We start from the raw sequence: 19,065 nt of genomic DNA, 5'->3' as shown, positions 1-19,065 counted from the left end.
CAAGGTGGAGGTAGTGGCCCGGTGTCAGGGAAGGACAGCCCCTGAGAAGATGGCTTGCTGTACCCTCTTAAGACTCTTTGGGGACTTTAGTAACCGAACCCCTTTAAAATGAGGCCCAAGGCATACAGTCTTCCCAAGTGCATTTTTAGGTTTATTTCAGACCTCAACAGTAAAGAAATGGATTTCCACAATGGAATACGTGCTTTGCTAAGCCTTATTGCTAGAAATAAATCTCAGATTCGGGACATCAAGTCCCTATTTTAATTAAGACGGAGAAATTTAACATTACCATAATACTCTCCCCCCTTTGTTTTGAATATGTCCAGGATGATTAAATGTTGGGATTTTTACTCCATATTTTGTTAAGCTATAAATAATTTTAATCAGCGTTTAGAGGAAATGTTTACTTTTTTGCTCCAGTAGAAAGAAATCTCTTCTCTGTTTCCATGGATGTGATCTTACCCTCTCTTACAGTCATCGCTTGGGATTACGTATGTCATAGTCTGTATTATATAAGGTATCCTACACTATAGATTATTATCAGAAGAGCAAAGGCATATATTACACTAGGCTTTATAATAATTTATGTATTATATAAGCATTTGTTCTTCTATGTGACCAATTAAAATTATAAGCTGTTCGAAGGCAATTATCTGATGTGTCTCTTGCCCTACCATGGCTTTGTTGAAAGAGTTTAAGTGTGGATTTGGACAGGTGAGTGGAGAGCAGTCATTTGTATTTCAGAAGGCAGTACAGTGTAGTGTCCTTTCAGGCAGTACTTGAAAGGAACCAGATATGAACCTGTTTCCTCAGCTCGATATCTTAGTTCACTTTTTTCCCCCCAATAGCAGCTTTGTTGAGATATAATTCCTATACCATACCAATCATCTATTTAAAGTGTACAATTGAATGAATGATTTTTAGTATAGTCAGAGTTGTGTTATCATAACCACAATCAATTTTAGGACATTTTCATCACCTCAAAAAGAAACCCGGTACCCTTCAACTGTCTCTCAATTCCCTATCCCACATAATCAAGAACCACTCTACTTTCTGTCTCTGTATATGTGCCCATTTTGGATACTTTATATGAATGGAATTATATAATATGTGGTCTTTTGTGACTGACTTCTTTCACTTAGCATGATGCTTTTATCCATGTTGTAGCATATATCAGTACTTCATTCCTTTTCCTGGCCAAATAATGTTCCACTGTATGGATATACCACATTTTTATTTATCCATTCATCGTTTGATAGATAGACTTTTGGGTTGTTTTAACCATTTGGTTATTAAGAATAATTCTATGAATGTTCATATACAATTTTTTATGTGGACATCTGTTTTTATTTTGAGGGTGGGGGCGGCATATATATACCTAGGAGTAGAATTGCTGGGTTACGTGGTAACTCTGTGTTTACCTTTTGCAGGGATTGCCAGACTTTTCCATAGTGGCTGCATCATATTGATTATAGCCATCCTGGTGAATGTGAAGTGGTATCTCATTGTGGTTTTATAGTTCCCTGATGGCTGTTGATGTTGAGCATCTTTTCAGGTGCTTTTTGGCCATTTGTATATCTTTGGAAAAATTTTTATTCAAGGTCTATTTATTATGGAATTGTAAGGCTTCCTTATATAGTTGAGATACAAGTCCTATATCAGATATATCACTGGCAAATATTTCTTCCTATTCTGTGTGTGTTCTTTTAACTTTCTTGATAAAGTCCTTTGAAGTGTAGAAGTTTTTAATTCTGGTGAAGTCCAATTTATCTGGTTTTTTTCTTTCCTTTTGTTCCTTGTGCTTTTGGTATTATATCTTAGAATCCATTGCCAAATCTAAGGTATGTTTTCTTCTAAGTTTTATACTTTTGGCCCTTACATTTAGGTCTTCAATTCCTTTTGAGTTAACTTTTGTATATGGTGTGAGATAAGGGTCCAGATTCATTCTTTCGCATGTGGCTCTCCAGTTGTCCCTGTCAGTTCATTTTCGAGCCTTAGTTTCCTCATCTATAAAATGGCAACAATAGCAGGCTTATGTTAGGTACAGTGAAGGAAAGAGAGTATAAGGTGATTCATATAATGCCTGCTACATAAGCACTCAGCGTGAGGTAGGTACTGCTGTTAATTTAAAAATAATCCATATTTTGAACCTAATGGGTTGAGCCTGAAGAGGGATATTGGGAGGCCTTCTGCCAGGGATTTGTGTTGGCCCTAACATATTTGTTTTGAAAGGTACAGCTTGGGTTGTAATGGTTTTTAAGTAGGCACCTGTCTATTATCTGTAAAGCAGAACGTAACCTGATTTGAAACTCAGTCTTGACCTTTTTTTCAGAGTACATCCCAGTTAATTCACATGCCAGAAGGTCCTCATCGTAAGTTTATTTCTCCAAAAGTCAGACCTTCAGCTGGGACACCCTAATTAGTCAGGTAGCACTTATTCTCTTCCGCCTCAAATCTGGAATCCTTTCATTCTTCAAATAGGGATTGTTAACAGCTTGATCATCAAGGTCTTGGGGCTGTAAATGGTTCTGTTCTCTTGGTGTTTTGCATATAGAAATCCCTTAGGTTATTGGAGCTGGAAGGCCGTGCTATAGGGAAGTCTACTTTTGTCCCCAAACACTAGTGGAGACGTGAGACAATGGGAAAATCATGAGGAAATCCAGAGGCAAGAGTACCAAATCTCTTCCTAGGATTTGGGACAACAGCTTCCTGCTCCCACATTTCCTCTCCCTCCTTGTTGCAGGTGGGCGGGGGGATGGGCGTGGTGTGATTGGATGCAACTCGCTGCTCAGTGATAGACCAGTCTGGCTTGTAAGTGGCCTCACCTGCTTACACTGCTTTTTTGGAAGTGGAAACCCAGGGAGAAAAGAAGAGGCCTTCCTCAAGCTGTGAAGCAAGTGAGTTCTTAATCCTTTATGTTACCCTTTTGGCATCTATTTAGCATTCTGAATCCTTAACAATTTATAAGCATGTGTAAAACGTGTTCAGAATAATGTCAAATTGTGAAATCTTTGCAGCACTAACAGTATTAGTCTAATAAACTAGATTTGTCCAGTCAACATGATTTTAGTGCTGTTAGGGGCCCTTTTTAACAAACAGTGGTGGCCAGTGTCTGTAAACCCTATTTCAAGATTTTCATTCAAACATATGTTTACTGTTAGTCTTTTATTGGTATTCACATTTTCTTAGGTAAGAATATTTAGAACTTGGAATATTCTCTTAATGCAAAGAAATCTTCATCTGAACAATTTCTGCCAATTAGGAAAGATTTTCCTTACCTCTCTGGAGAAGGATACATAGCATTAAAAGGCACATACTATTAAGTGTGGTTCAACTCAGTAGATGTATATTTTCTTATCCAAGGGGTATATTTTCTTATCCAAGATGTCCTTTCCTACCGAAGCACAGACATCCATATCTAATGGTTAAGATTAGAATTAGAATGGTAATTTTTTATTCATTATCATTTATTTGTAATGACAGTATTTTAGCTTGTGTAGTTTAAGGACAATCTTCCCTTGGTTCAAATCTTGCTTCTATGTGAATAAACTGTGATCACTATTGTGACACAGACATAATATCTAACTTGTAAGTTTGTTGGGAGAATTTTCCATCTTGCCTCTCCTCACATTTACACATGTTGAATTTCTTTCATCCCTATGAAGCAGAATTATTCCAATGTGATTGCACAGCAAGAAATGAGTTTACATGGTAACCAAACACACTGATGTTTTTGTAATTGCGTGTATGACTGGAATAAGTTTCATCAAACAAGCTTACATGCTTTGCACTGATTTTCTATTCATTCCTATTTCATTTTTAGCAAAATGTAGGTCATAACTGACTCAACTGATTTCACAATCCAGTAATGGGTCGTGACCTGCCAGTTGAGAAATATGCTCTGATGTGCCCAGTGCTTTCCTGCCTTAGATCTTCATGGACCACCTTTTCCCTCCCCTGTCCCATCCTTGTTCATCTTAACGACTTTCCTCCTTCAGTCACTTAGGGGTCTGGGCTACGAAGTATTTTCTCTTGTAACACTTGGTACACAAATAGCAATTAACAAACAATCAAATTGTTTCTTCCCTATAAATTCCCTAGAAGATAAAGGAGAGAAGGCACAGTGTTGACCTTATACTACATCCCTGGTGAATCACATCTAGTAAGCTCTCCAAAAATTGTAGCTGCTGCCATTAACAATAAAAGATTCCATCTAATGTCTATGGTAAATGACATTATATTATTATATATGGTAAATGACATATCATATAAATATCCAGGAAAATGCACGGGCATGTTATTTGAGCCTCAAATGCCTCACTACCTTCCTTGACTTGGTTATTTGTCTGTTTAATTTATGAATCTATATATGCTTTTATGTCGTCTCTGACACTACCACTTTGACTTTTTGTCCATGCTGCAGCCAGTACATGGACAAAATGCACACATCCTACATTAATTGAACACACCTTTATTATGTGCCTGCATTCCTCCACAAACTCTGCTAAGAAAAGTTTCTGGCCTCATGGAGGGAGGCCGGTGGATCTACAAACAGTGAATCGGGATGCTCCGTGCAGTGCTGTGTTGGAGGGGAGAGCGTTACCACCATACCATCTGAGAAGGACCCTTGATTTAATTGTTTGTTAACCGACATACGGGCTGGATAGATCTAAGTCTAGCTTGTTACAAGGAAGTAAGGATGTGAGAGGAGACAGAACTGGGAGAGAAGTTATGCAGTAAAAAGCAGATGGAGGTACTGCATGGAGTAGAGATGCTGAGCACAGAGAATAGAGCTCCTGAAGGAAACGTGAAGTTGGATCCCTCCTCTTTGTTACTGGGCAAGCAAAGAGAAGGGATTTTGGCAGTTCGTGTATACTGTCTCTGAGGGCATGTTATAATTTTCTGCCCTGCTTTTAATGTTTTTTGGTAAAACATAATTCATCTCTGCACATTTAGACAGGCTGCTTTGGGGCACAGTCACACAGTAAACCCTAAAATCCACTTGATGGGACTTTGATTGTAGCAAATCCTTGTGGATGTTTAGGCCACATGAGAAGCTTGGGAACAAGTATTTTACTTACTGCTTATTTGGTAGAGGCAGGAAGAAGCTGAAAAATAAGCGAGATCCAGTGCCTTGCGAGAAGGTAAACTAGGGGCAATACGTAGTACTCAAAAGAAGCTTCGGAAGGCTCTCTGTTCAGTGGATTTGTTTTGAAATCCGGGAGCTGTCAGGATGCCATGAAGCAAACAGAGATCTCAACTCCAGGCCTGTGAAAGTAGACTCTGACCTTGGTCAGGGACACAAGTCTCTCTGCAGAATGGAACCAAAAGTAAAAAGAAAAAGAAAAGGAATTCCCCAGAATTCCTTCCCTAGACCCCATTTCAATTAATTACGAAAACTCACGCACTATATTCCATTTTTGTTAAGCTTTATTTTGAAGCATCAGATACCACTTGCCACGTGGATCATTTTGCATAGACAGTGTTACATGATGGCAGGGAAAATGTTCAAAATGTGTTTCCTGTGTAGAAGAACCTCATCGTGATCTAACTGCATCTCTGGCCATGCACTGGAAGTGAAGACTTTGTTAAATTGAAGGGCATTGGTGTGCTACAGTAAGGGCAATAAAATCCAGAGATATTATACGGAGACTTCTTAGTTGCTTGTAATTTTGAAATGCACAAAGTCTGTTTCTTCATGACCAGAACAAGAATTTGGTGTCTTAGAAGAGGCAGCCTCCCTTCGCTTAACCATGGCAAATGAATGAATGACTAAGTAAATCCCAAAAACTCTGTGTAAGGAAGTGGGTGGATGTGGTAATGACTAAAAAGAAATGATTTCTTTTATCAAAGAACTTCCATTTTAGATAAAGCACATCAAGAAACATTTCCCTAATGTTATTTTCTTAAGGAAGCTTATTTTACATAATGGACAGATGATAGTCACTGATGTAACTTCTTTCCCAGGGACTTCTCCACGGCACCCTTGATATAGCAAAAGGATGTACACCCAATACTTTTTGAAACCTGCTTCCACCAATGGTATTTATTTGGTAAAAAAGAGTCCCCTAGAATTATAAACCCAGTATGCAAATTTGTATAATATTGTGGTGATGTCCAAGTGGTGAAAACGTAAGTCCAGAAACCATGTAAATCTGAGTTATTATACATGTGTCTCGTTCATAAAGCCTTTTATTTCTCAATATCATTGAACAAAAGCAAAATTTATTGAGTTGGTATGCTATGAAATAGTGTCATTTTCACATATTAATGGGATATTAATGTGGTCCTAAAGTTATATCCATTAAAAAAACTTAATTTTTTTAGAAACACAGTTTTTGAGAAGAAAACAGTTGTAAGTTGTGGTAAAGAAGATTAATTCTGGGCTATCTGGAAAATTCTCAATCTTCCAGATAGCAAAGCCTTCACTGTCATTTATCCCCTGAGAGTTTATTGGCTCATTCTGTATTTTATATATGTAAATTAACATCCTAAATTAATGGATATGCTATTAAATTATATTAGGAAATAGTAATTTTTTAAGATTAGATGTCTTTAAATTTTTTCTCTTGAAAATAGTAAATGTTCATTAAAAAGTTGGGTGGGGCAGGAAAAAAAGATAAATTATCATCAATATTATTTTCACCCAAGAGACAGCTCAATTTATCTTGCCATATATATACTATATACTTATTATATATTTCTCTGTGATTTGGATATCAATGTTTCTCTATCAGTGTATTTCTGAGATATATAGATAAATTTCTTTTTAACTGTAATTTTTGACCTCCTACACTTGAAAGTAACCATCCTTTTACTCCTTTTCTCTTGATCTTCACTGACAGACTTCCATTGGTTCTTCTGTGCTCAGCATTGCACGAGCTGTAGTGATGACCTAGAACTTGTTTTCAATTCTGAAACCAGCCTTTGCTTGATTAATCAAATAGGTACCTTGGGGACTCTGAGGTCTGTGAACACCTGTCTTAACTCATCTGTAACACAATTTGGCTGCTTGATTTCTTTAAAAAAAAAAAAATTTGTTCCAGAAGGCAAGGGTCAGATGCCTCTAGCCTGTGAGGAGAATTGCCAGGGCTGAGCAAAATTCCACTGATTGCCTGAACAGATGCCAACAGAGGCAGTGTTTAAGTTTTACTTTACTTGTCTCTCTTGCTTTAATTTGTGAAGGCTTTGCTGTGAAGCAACGACCATTGTGCATTGTTCTCAGCTCTTTTCATGTCAGTTGCACATGTTGTATTTTAATAGCTCCCTCATGGATCGTGTTAGTCACTTCTTTCCTATGTCCAGCAGGTCCTCAATTGACGTCATTTTTTTATAACGTTGATGAGATGCTGTAGGAACTAAACTCTTGTTTATATCAGTTAGCCTCTGGTAAGATTGGTTTCGTTATACATTGTTTTGCTTAAAGTTGCAGAACCTGTCAACGACGTTAAGTGAGAACTTACTATGTGTATGTAAAACTTTGATTAACTCAGGTATATTGGCGAAGAACGGTGGAATGAGGTAAGAGCTTTTATTGTCTCTGCTCTACTAGGAATAAACAGTCTTAGCCCATATGGGCTGCTATAACAAGTAACATAGACTGGCTTATAAACAATGGAAATTTATGTCTCACAGTTCTGGAGGCTGGAAGTCTAAGATCAGGGTGCCGGCTTGACAGTTCTGGTGACAGCCCTCTTAAGGGTTGCAGACTGCCTACTTCTTGAATTGTCACATGGCAGAGAACAGAGAGCAACAAGCAGCAAGGTCTCTCACAACTCTTAGGACACTAATCCCATCATGGGAGTCCCACTCATAACATCAACTGAATCCTGAGAGTACGTTCCAAAGGCCCCATCTCTAAATACCATCAGAGTATAGGTTGGGTATTTAGGCTTCAACATATGAATTGGGAGGAGGGACACAAACATTCACTCTATTGCAAAGACTGTATTCATCGTTTTAGTCATTTTTTGAATATAATGCTTTTTGTTTTCTCAGATGATTCTGATATACCTTCAGAGTCACTGCTTTGAGCATCTTTGGTATTACATAAGAAGTTGATCAGAAATTGGGCTAAACTGTTAATGGCCTTCAGAGACTACCTAACCTGGAAGGTTTTTGGTAATTGTTGTGTTACTCCCCATCACTCACTTGTTTTATTAGGATTTGCCTCTTAAAAAAAAAAATATCTAGCCAACTTAGAGTTTGGTTAACATAGGTCCTAGAGAGTGTACTCTGTTTCTTTTTTTAAACATCAGGTACGTTGCTTATGTCATCATCATTCTAAGTGCTTTTTGCTATATGTCATAACAAACTATGTCTGTGTTCTGTTTATATGGTAGCCCTTATATAATGGGCTTTTCCTTCTCTTTATTATCTTAGATTAGCAGTAATGGACTGCCTTCCAAATTTATGTTTTTAAAAAATTAAAAAAAAATTTTTCAGCACATTTGACATACAATATTATGTTAATTTCAAGTGTAGAACATAACAATTAGATATTTCTATAAGTTGGGAAGTGATCCCCCAGTAAATCTAGTACACTTTGACAGCATGCTTAGTTATTACAGTGTTACTCACTGTTCCCTGTGATATACTGTACCTCCCACAACTTTTTATAACTGACAATTTGTATATCTTAATCCCTTCCCCTTTTTCATCCATCCCATAACCCAAAATCTTTTTTTTTTTTTAAGTCAGATGTTTGAGTTTCAAAATATATTTTTCCTTAGAAATGATGAAACTATGGTAGTTGGCCTAAAGCTTTTCAAAGTAAATATGGTAGTTGGCCTAAAGCTTTTCAAAGCTTTTGAAAGATTGAAAAGATCCACCTAACACCTTTTAAAATTCTATTGTTGAGCACAACAATTAAGCTAAAAGTTCTCAGGCCTTTTTGCAAGCATTCCTTTCCCCCACGTCTACCTCCATCCCACTATCATAGTTCTGGCTTATTAAATAGGAAAAGGCTACAGTGAGACAGAAATCTGGGAGTGTTTGGAGCTATGTCCCGGCTCTCCCTTACCTTTACTGCTTTTTTGATGGTGGTCAGTGTTTACCCTTTGAGAAGACACAGCCAGGATGGGCTGTGAATTCAAACGAGCCAGCTTTATTTGTATACAGTAAGTTTATCCATTAAAGAAGTTCTATGTTTATTTGGGGAACGTAGTAAAAACTCTTGGTCTGACATTAACCTGTAATGAGAGGGAGAGCTACTGAAGAGAAGTAAAGAATTTGTCAGTCCATTGAACTGACTTATTTACAAAAGCAGCCTTTCAAGTGAATATATTCTGCACATCAGCTATATATCCACTGGTGCTGGTGCTCCCAGAATAAGCAGTCAGAAAGGGCTCTGGTTAGCCCGAAAATTTGATGTTTGGTGATGGATGAGCGGATGCTTGTTGCATAAACACTGATAAAAAAAAAAAAGTGATCAGATATTATTAGGAGGGTGATTAGGGAGAATGTTACCAATAGAGACCAATAGAATGAAAGCAATGCATCATTGGGCCACTGTTTCAATTCAAGCACGAATTTCTGACTTAACTACCCTATAAACTAAACATATACTGTCAGATTTGAGGATTGTTCAATATCAGGACAATGTAGGCACTGAAAATATACTTCTGTCTGAATTGGCAGAACTGATGTGTACGCTTTGGCTCTAAATATGTAGGTTGCGGAGTTAAGTGGGCTGGAGGTGGAAGGGCAACTCTGATGAAGAATTTAAGGGGAAATTAAACATAATCATAAATAATACCATGTCTTCTGACTTTTCTGCCCTTTAATGTCCATGAGAACTCCTCAGCAATACCGAAAAGTTGAGATTTTTAAAACTTAGAAAACAGGACAGGAAACTTTGCTCTTTCTAAGGCTAAAGATATTGTGAACTCCGATAGTACTGTCAGCTTGTGCGATGAAACACCCAAATCTAAGCTGCTGAGCTAGGGCTTCCTGTGTTGCCTGCTTCATGGGAAAAATTAGGAGAGCAAATTGGTACAGGAAACCCAAGTTTCACCCCTAGGAACCCTTCATTTGCTGAAGTGAGAAGTAAATTGATAGCTAGCGCCCAAAAGAAACAGATTCATGTACCTTGTCAACCATTTTCCTGCTTTCTTATCTGGTTCCTCATCTCTCAGACTCATTAAGTTACCCCACTCTCCCATTCTGCTTCTCCCAAGAATTGTTGGCAAAGGTGGTAGGCTCACAAACCATGGCATGATTTACCCCAAACCCCGATTTCCTTTTAAGATTCTCTGTACTCATCGGTTGGACAAGACCCAGCTCCTTTGGCTGTAATGGTGTCTGATTTTCATTCCTATCCTGGTGGTCTTGCTTTGCATGAGTCACATCATCTCCCAGGCCAGTCAGTGGTTTCTTCAGCTCTAAAATGAAAGAGTGAATTTGGATGATTTGTCTTGCTGCTTCTAGTTTTAAAAATCTGTAACTGAGCTAGCTCAGATTGAAGGCAGCTGCCAACTTGAAACTGACAGAGAATGATTTAATAGATAACCCTGGAAGAGACCTCAGAAGTCATACAGGCCAGTCTTCTCATTTCATAGATGAGGACATTAAGGCTCACAGCAGGTGAGTACCTGCTCAGAGCCACATACCTCATAAGTTATCGATGGGCAAAGACAGCTTTGGCTTGATTTTGCTTTTCAGAAATATTGATTAGCATTATGCATGATTACTCCGAAATAAGTAATTAGGCATAAGTTTCTCTACTACTAAATGATGCATTGCTTGAATTTTTTCTTGCCTACCAAGTACCCGCTATAATGCTTTTAGTTAAACACAGGAATTAAGGTCCTTAAAAGGTAAATGCCTTGGAATTTTGTTTCTTTAAAAAAAAAAAAAAAAGTGGCTATGAACTGTACTTTAAAGCTTGGCCAAAAACGTGGTTAGCATAGAGAATCACTAAGTTTTATAGGAGTTCTATGAGACTTTCCGGGGATTCTCATTGCTGCAGGTAGGAACCACTGAACATTCTGAGGGGAATTTTGTGTTAGCCTGCTCCCAACTTCACGGCACAAATTATTTCTGACTTCCCAGCACCCCTACCTCCCTCCTCCATGCAAAGAAAATATTTTGAAGCTGTATTTTCAGTTGACTCTGTGATCTGGGCTTATTCACTTGCCAAATCAGGTCTGCTTTAGCTGCTTTAAAAGGTTACATTATATACATGGTATTGGTCTCACTTTACTGTATACACAGAGATCTTTAATCATTGAGAAGCTTGCCTCTATGACCTGCTAAGGAAATGTGGAAATTTGCCACCTTGGCATTTTTGCAGCTGTGCAATCAAAAATAATTTGTTGACTCAGTGACCGAAAAGGCGAATTGCTGTTGGTTGAAGGGACAGCATGGGGGCAGTAACAGCCTTCTCTTTTTAAAGAAAATTCCTATTAAAATTATTTAATGTCTCAAACATGTAGACAAGTACAAAGAATGATATAACACATTCCCTCTACCCGTCGCCGTGAAATCTTTGTCATTGCACTTTCTATCCCTCTCACCAGTCTTCTTTTTCTTCATATCCTTTTCACTCTCTACAAAGTATGTAATTTTTTGTTGCATTTACTGACCTGACCCCCACTAAAATATAAGTTCCACTAGGACAGAAATGTCTGATTCCTTGGTTTGCTGTTACATCCCTGTTAACCAGTTTCTGGCATTATTCTCAATATTCACATATTTCTCCATATTGATTGATTAAATGATTTTTTCCATGTTCGCTTCTTTTTATGAAGTAGAATACATTTTGGGGGTTCTCTCCACAACTGAGTATCTTACCCCAAATCAAATGTCCCTTCTTCCCTCCTTCCACAGAGATAACCAGTATTGTGAATTAATTGATGTTTATCATTTTGTGCATGTTTTTATATCTTAAGACATATTTATGCACATTCATTGACCAGTATGTAGAATTGTCTTCAGGTATTAGAGTTGTTTATTATATAAATGATAATAGAACCTTTTTGGTTTTACATTGAACAATATGCAGAACTGGGAGGACCAACTCAGATAAGTCAGCAAGCAGACGAGTAAGACAAGTCAGTAGAACCCCTTAAGGAAGACCTTCCATGTGCCTTGAATAAATGCAGAAACAAGCTATGTACCAGACAACAATTAAACTTTAACATCAAAGAATGAACCTGTCTTGGTTTTCTCAATTAAAGTTTAAGAACTTAGATGCACTTAATGTGTCTGTGCCAGAAAATTGATCATTTCTTCGCAGTTTTCTCCAAGTATAGAGTCCTAATGGTCTAATCGAGAAATCTAACAAAGTTTAAGTGTCCTACTATTCTCAGTAAAACTTTTTCCTTCTTCTAGTTGAGACGGGAGAAGATCGACCTTGAAAATACTTTGGAACAAGAACAAGAAGCGCTAGTTAATCGTCTCTGGAAAAGGATGGATAAACTTGAAGCCGAAAAGCGGTTTGTTTAGTCTTGCTGTTTAGTATGGGGTGTATGTATGTGGCTAGGGTACCGTGCTGGTGTGACTGAAGAGTAACAATGGCACATTTAATTTTTTCATTGATGCATATCATTTTAATTTGCCAAACCAAAAAAAAAAAAAATGTTAAAACCTTCTGAACTATTTTTCATGTTGGTCACCTCTTCATACTTCTTTCTTACAATCGCAGCAGAATTTTTCATTTGGCATCAGGCTATGAATAAATTAGTCTAGGTGCTATTGTTCACCTTTAAATTGTTCTGAGGGATGGTTGGAGTTTCAACTTTTTACCTTATTGAACTGGCTTTCCCAATTTTAAAAAGTGCTTAACGTATGTACCATTAATTATTACACATCTTTAGAGTGTACTTCATTAGGAAAGCTGAGATTTAAATAGGAAAATTGTTTTAAAACTTACGGAAAGAAGTTTTTGTACATTTTTAAGGTTAGGATTCTTTGTGTTAAATGTATGTACATGGATGCAAAATGTCATTTAACAGCAAACGTTTCTTGAATCCCTCGGTGCATGATACTGTCAAGCCTTTATTTTTAAGTATTGCATTCTTAATGGGGTGGAATTGCTGGAGCAGGGCTTGAAAAATGGCAGGGAGTTCTGTATGCGAGATCTGTGTATAGGTGTAGAAAGGGAGTTTCTTGAAAATGTTCATTAATCTAATTTGTTTGCCAACCAGAGTTCATCTCAAGATTTGCAAAATAGAGACATACCATAGGCTTTAAGAAAAGTGAAAATTAGAGGTATATCTATAGGGAAATATTCAAGCTGTACTTGAATCAAGCTATGTTTTGCATATCATAGTAGTACTAATAAGCTGAATTATGAAAAATTATTTAATATAATAAATGTAGGGACCATTACAACATTTCACATATCTAGTTTGCTCAACAAGAGCAGGCCTAATTCAGTTTGCCCCAAGCAAACTCAAAGGTAAAAAGTTAAAAACAACCAAAACCCTCAGCCACCTGTAAAAGAGGACATGGAGATCTGTTGCTATTCAGTCTTCTTTTGCAAAATGCAATTGAGGTTTCATATATATCAATATCAGATTATTGCGTTGAGCAATATGAAATCGGCATTTCATAAATCAAAAGCTGTTGAATGTAAATAAGTATTTTATGTGATTCAAATTAACGATAATTGTTGGAGAGGTAACTCTGCCAGTTATTAGCCCAATAATTTTTGTGTTGTTTTGAACTTTTTATCTTTGCTGTAGCCAGAAGCATAGGGTCTTCCATCCAATTTGCCATGCCCTCAGGATTGGTATTTCCGAAAGGAATTTTAGAAGCTGAGTCTCTGTGTTACACCAGCCTCCACAGAGATTCATAGTACAGAGTTCATAAGTTTCAAGAGGAAGCATTGAGACAGTGGAACTCCTTTAGCATCTCCATGCCCTCAACCAACATGTCAAACATTATGGCAGCAGATGATATTGTATGTCAGACATACTAATCAGAAGCAAATGTTAGAGATTTTTTTTTTTTCAGTAATGCTTAATTACCAGTGACCATTAAAAAGAAAAAAAGGAGGATGGATCCTTCAGCTCTGCCCTTTGACTTGAATACTAGGTCAGGGTGCCGTGAAGTTCATGTGAAATGGGCAGAGGAGATAAGCAACCCCATGAATTCATTCTGCCCATTTACAGGAGTTTGCTATTAAAACAAACCCTCCAGCTAGTATATTGTTTTGCCTTTTAAAGGGAACTATTTTTCATTGTTGGAACTTTTCTTTTCAATCAAGAATCCTGCAGGAGAAATTAGACCAGCCGGTCTCAGCTCCCCCATCACCTAGAGACATCTCCATGGAGATTGACTCTCCAGAAAACATGATGCGTCACATCAGGTTTTTGAAGAATGAAGTAGAGAGGCTGAAGAAGCAACTGAGGGCCGCTCAGTTACAGCGTACGTAGCTGTGGTTTCACTGGTCTTTTCTGCGCAGAATTAATCCATTTACCAAATACAGGGTTTTACTGATAGCTACTCTTTAATTTGCATTAATCAAATTCATATTGTATTTCATTACCAATACATGTTTAATAAGTCTGTTGTCCTGGAATAAATTATTTCTAAAAAATACTGTAATTAGGTAGGGAAAATAGTTTAGAATACAGAAAAGAATTTAAATAATTTTAGGAGGGCCCAGAACCATAGGTAATATTTTTAATCTTCTCCCCTGCATTCATCTCTAGGATTATGCTAACACAAATATTGCAGAAGACCTTTTGGGGCATTAAGGCAAAGAGTAGAGTCTTTATCTTCTTTACTGCTAAATTTTAGCTTCAGCTAATATTCGTTCATGGTACTTGAATAAATGCTTTTGGAATTTATATTTACTATTTTGGAAAAGGTCAGAGTGTTGAGTTGGAAATCAAAGGAACTAGATTTCTGAATACTCGATTAAGGCATTGCTTGAGTCTCTCCTATTTCAGCTTTTAGGCTGCTCAAACTCTTTTGTTTGAATAGATAATATAGTGAAAGGTATGCAGGGGAAAAAAAAGTGTTCCTCTTACCTCAGTCCCCAGCCACCTAATTCTCACAGTTACACATTTTTCATATATTCTTCCAGATATAAGTATGTGTGTGTATAAACTTCTTTTATACAAATAGTACAGTGAACATACTCTTCTGCATTTTTCTATTTTCATTCATTATATCCTGCTATTTTTCCCTTGCTATTATATATAGAGCTGCCTTACTCCTTTTTTTAAAGGCTACTTTAGTATTTGATTATGTGATTATGCCATAATTTAGTTAACTAGTCCCATACCAGTGGACCCTTCTTGTTGTGATGCTGCAACCGTAATGAATGTCTATATATACATACATTTGGTAACTGTGTAAACACACCTTCAGGATAATTTTCAGGAATTGGATTTGCTGAATCAATTGGAACATATACATTTAAAATCTCAATGATTTTATCTTTGTTTTCTTTTCTAAAACGCATTGTAAATTCTTGTCCGGTATTGCATCTGGGATGGTGTATCAGGATCATCCTTGGACCTTTAAAAATTTCCAGTGTGCTAGTTTCCTATTGCTACTGTGACAAATGACCACAAACTCAGTAGCTTAAAACAACACATATTATAGTTCCTCAGGTCTGAAGTCAAAATAGGTCTCTCTGGGTTAAAATCAAGGGGTCAGCAGGGCTGATTCCTTATAAAAGGCTCTGAAGGAGAATCTGCTTCCTTGCATTTGTCGACTTCTAGAGGATGCCTGCGTTCTTTGGCTCCTGGCCCCTTCCCTGCTTTGACATCACTCCAACCTCTGCTTTTGTTATCACATCTCCTTTTCACTCTCTCTGCCTCCCCCTTATAAGGACCCTGTGATTCCATTGGGCCCAGCCAGGTAATTGAGGATAAGTTCCCATCTCAAGGTCTTTAACTTAATCATATCTGCAAAGCCCCTTTTTACCATGTAAGGTAATAAATATATTCACAGGCTTCAGTGATTAGGATCTAGACATCTTTGGGAGTCCGTTATTTTGTCTAACTCCATATAGGTTTCTGGGCGTACTTAATGGATACAGTCTGGTTCTCTGTATTTTTTTTTTAATGTAGATAACTCTGATATGTACCCTGGATTGAGAACCACTACATATATTCCATGAAAACATATTGGTTGCTTTAGGGTGTTTTTTGAGTTTTGCCGCGTTGGGCAGACAAATATCTTTTAGTCAATCTTTCTGAACTCTTTCCAGTGCCATCAGTTTGCATTTTTCTTTCTCGTATATACTTGTGCCTTGTGCTTTCAATGAAATTTTTAGAAGAAATTGGGAAGAATTTTTCATTCCCACTGCTTCTTTCTACTGCACTAATGTGGTCTTTAAAAAGACTACAGATACCAGAGGCATCCATAAGTGGTGTTTTGATTTTTTTTTTTTTTTTTTCTGGTGAGGACAGAGAAAACTGACCCAAAGAGCAGCAAGTGGCACTTGGTTTGGATGGGGTTTAGAGGATGTGTTAATGACTTTTCCTCATCCATATCCTCTAAGTCTACCTATATCTGAACTTGAAGCTCCCTCCCAGTATTTCTCAACTCTGGTTGAACGTTGGAATCTCCTGGGAAGTTTTTAATATACTACTGGAGAGGCTTCATTCTCAGGGATTCTGATTTAATTGGTTTGGGTGCGGTCTGGGCACTGGTATTTTCTAAACATAAACTTGAAAAAGAATGCAAAATGTCCAGGCCACCTTTGGATCATTTGGGAACCACCTCTCTGGAGTCTGACCGAAAGTCACCCTCAGTTGAGACTGTCTTTGACTAAATATTGCAAGATGCCTAAAGATGGGGAAACATAAGCTGTGACCCCTAAGCCCTAGGGAGCTCTAGGTGAGGGAAGGTAATGGAGTAAATAAATGGGAGTAAATCCAGTCTCTTGAAATCAAGTGTTTCATTGTGCCAGCAGAGGGCACCCAAGCAATGCCATGGTGTCAGTCATCTGGGTCTGGGTCTGTAACACCCAGAGGTGTTGGAACTGGTGCCTTCTCTAAGCCCTGGCTTCTCCATTAATTACTGAACTGCCAGAATGTCTTCTAGCCACCTCCTGGTGACTGACTTTCTTGTCTATAGATTATTGTTTAAGGATCCCCTGCTGATTTCCCCAGATGCTAAAGGATTGCCATTTTCTTTGAAAGACAGCGTTTCCTCTTAACTGATTATCCTAGAAACCTCATGAATCCTCAGTTCTGCGAAGCTTTCCTGTTTATGAAAAAGAAAGGCAACTGGCTCTGACAGCTGCCCTTCTAGTTCTAGAAACAATAAGTACTGCAATGAGCCAATCTTTTGTTTCCCATAGAGCTAGTTAAAAATTCTGCATGCTTGCATATTTGGGATGAAGTAATTTAAATCGTTTTTATTAAAAGTATGATTTCTAAGTATATTCCCAGCATGCCTTCAATTAAAAAGATTTTTTGCATCCGGATTAAACAGCAAGGTTTCTGGTTATATTGAAAACAACGGAGGGATTTAAATGTTTAGTGCCCATAATAGTGTTTAATAATTTTGATATTTTTATTTGAATTTCTAAAATGGGACATTCAAGAGCTTTTGTATGTTCTGTAATGATGAAAATCATTGAATTTTTATCATTAAAAGTCATTATTCGCTAAAACGCCAGACCTTCGTGGAGTTGCTTAAAATTGAAACTACTTTGATGGACTTGGGAGTTGAAAAAGGGTCAGTTTGTGAGAGAGAAGTGGTCAATGCGGCATTCAGCTCCTTCTTAAATTTGGACTTGGCTAATAATATGGAGCAGTAACCTGTAGGATTCTCTCTTAGGTGTGATCATGGCTACTGAGAAATGTGTAGCTATTTTTCAGAAAGGAGAAGTAGATATTATCTTTTTTTGAGATTTTACTTTTCCCAAGTTCGTTGGCTAAGACAGGGAAAAAGAAGGAAGATGGGTAAACACTGAGTTTGTATCAAGGTTATTTTGGTTACTTAGTAACAACAGATTCTGTCTGAGGCAAAATAGAAAAAGGGCAGGAATGTCATATTATATAATTTCTTGGAATGGTGCTGAAGTGTGCAAGAATCCTGCACAGAATAACTTCAGAACAGCAGGGCTCGTGACCCAGGGAATTCAGCAGAAGGAGATTCTAGAGCCCATGAAGATGTCAGTTCCACATTTCAGATTCCTAGGAAAGAGAAGCTGAGTCCACTCTGGGCTGGGAGGTCAGTGCGGTAATAGAGACCTCAGCATGGGGTGGGCTGCTGACGAAGGGATGTTCATCGTAAGTGTGATGCCATCCCAAGAGCCTGGCTGCATACAGGTCTTTACCTGCCTTGTAACTCAGGCTGTGCATGAGTCAACACATGCACACCAAAAATTAGCTTATTTGAAATATGACAGTTGTGTGCTATGTCAATTTCTATTATTTAAAGAATCATAACTTACTGAGGATGTTCTAGTATACTGGGTCCCAGTGTGCCTCTACCACAGTGTACTGTGGGTATGTAAACAATTGTGACAGCCTCCCATAGGAGACTCACCACACTGTGTCTTGAGTTGAGGGGCAACAGGATGGTGCTCAGAGGGTCCCCCATGGACCAAATCTATTTTCTGGACTGGGCCCCCTCCCCTCTTAGCTCCGGCAACGTAAAGAGCTCTGGTAGTTGCTAAGTCCAGACGCAGCTGCAACGTCACTATTTCTTCCACATCAAGCATTTTAGAAAGCAAGTAAGTGGGAATGAAAATACCGAAAGTCCCAATGCCGTTTTTTATGATTTTTATAAATGTAGATTGTTGGTAAACATTGACACTTTAAGTCCAGATTTCATCTGTGTGTAGGAGAGTGAGAACTGTCTCGCAACAGTTCTTTGCCTATAGCACAGGAGCTGGACTGCCATCTTTAAGATTTGGATATGATTGCGTGAAACATGGTTTCACCGAGAACTCTGGCTTTTCAGATTCAGAGAAAATGGCGCAGTACCTGGAGGAGGAACGTCACATGAGAGAGGAGAACCTGAGGCTTCAGAGGAAGCTGCAGAGGGAGATGGAGAGAAGAGAAGCCCTCTGTCGACAGCTCTCCGAGAGTGAGTCCAGCTTGGAAATGGATGACGAAAGGTATGTACGTGTCTGATGAGCCTTGT

At 37.9% G+C, this 19,065-nt stretch overlaps 1 protein-coding gene and 1 long non-coding RNA gene across 2 annotated transcripts in view; both read left to right on the top strand.

Moving 5' to 3' along the window:
* The window catches only part of CCDC6 (coiled-coil domain containing 6), a 96,586-nt gene that overhangs the window by 62,836 nt on the left and 14,685 nt on the right, over window positions 1-19,065 (top strand). Inside the window, exons 4-6 of the mRNA XM_039871864.1 lie at window positions 12,334-12,437; window positions 14,213-14,373; window positions 18,883-19,039. Of these exons, the coding sequence (XP_039727798.1) occupies window positions 12,334-12,437; window positions 14,213-14,373; window positions 18,883-19,039 (422 nt within the window). The remainder of the gene's footprint in view (window positions 1-12,333; window positions 12,438-14,212; window positions 14,374-18,882; window positions 19,040-19,065) is intronic.
* LOC120609396 (uncharacterized) lies at window positions 757-10,860 on the top strand. Its single transcript, XR_005654763.1, has 2 exons — window positions 757-8,121; window positions 10,506-10,860. It is a non-coding gene; the product is annotated as an uncharacterized LOC120609396 (long non-coding RNA).

This window comes from Pteropus medius, unplaced genomic scaffold, assembly GCF_902729225.1.
Source record: "Pteropus medius unplaced genomic scaffold, Ma_sr-lr_union100, whole genome shotgun sequence".
NCBI classification, from domain to species: domain Eukaryota; kingdom Metazoa; phylum Chordata; class Mammalia; order Chiroptera; family Pteropodidae; genus Pteropus; species Pteropus medius.
The sequence above is the reverse complement of the archived record's forward strand: the minus strand, read 5'-3'. Positions and strand labels throughout refer to the sequence as shown.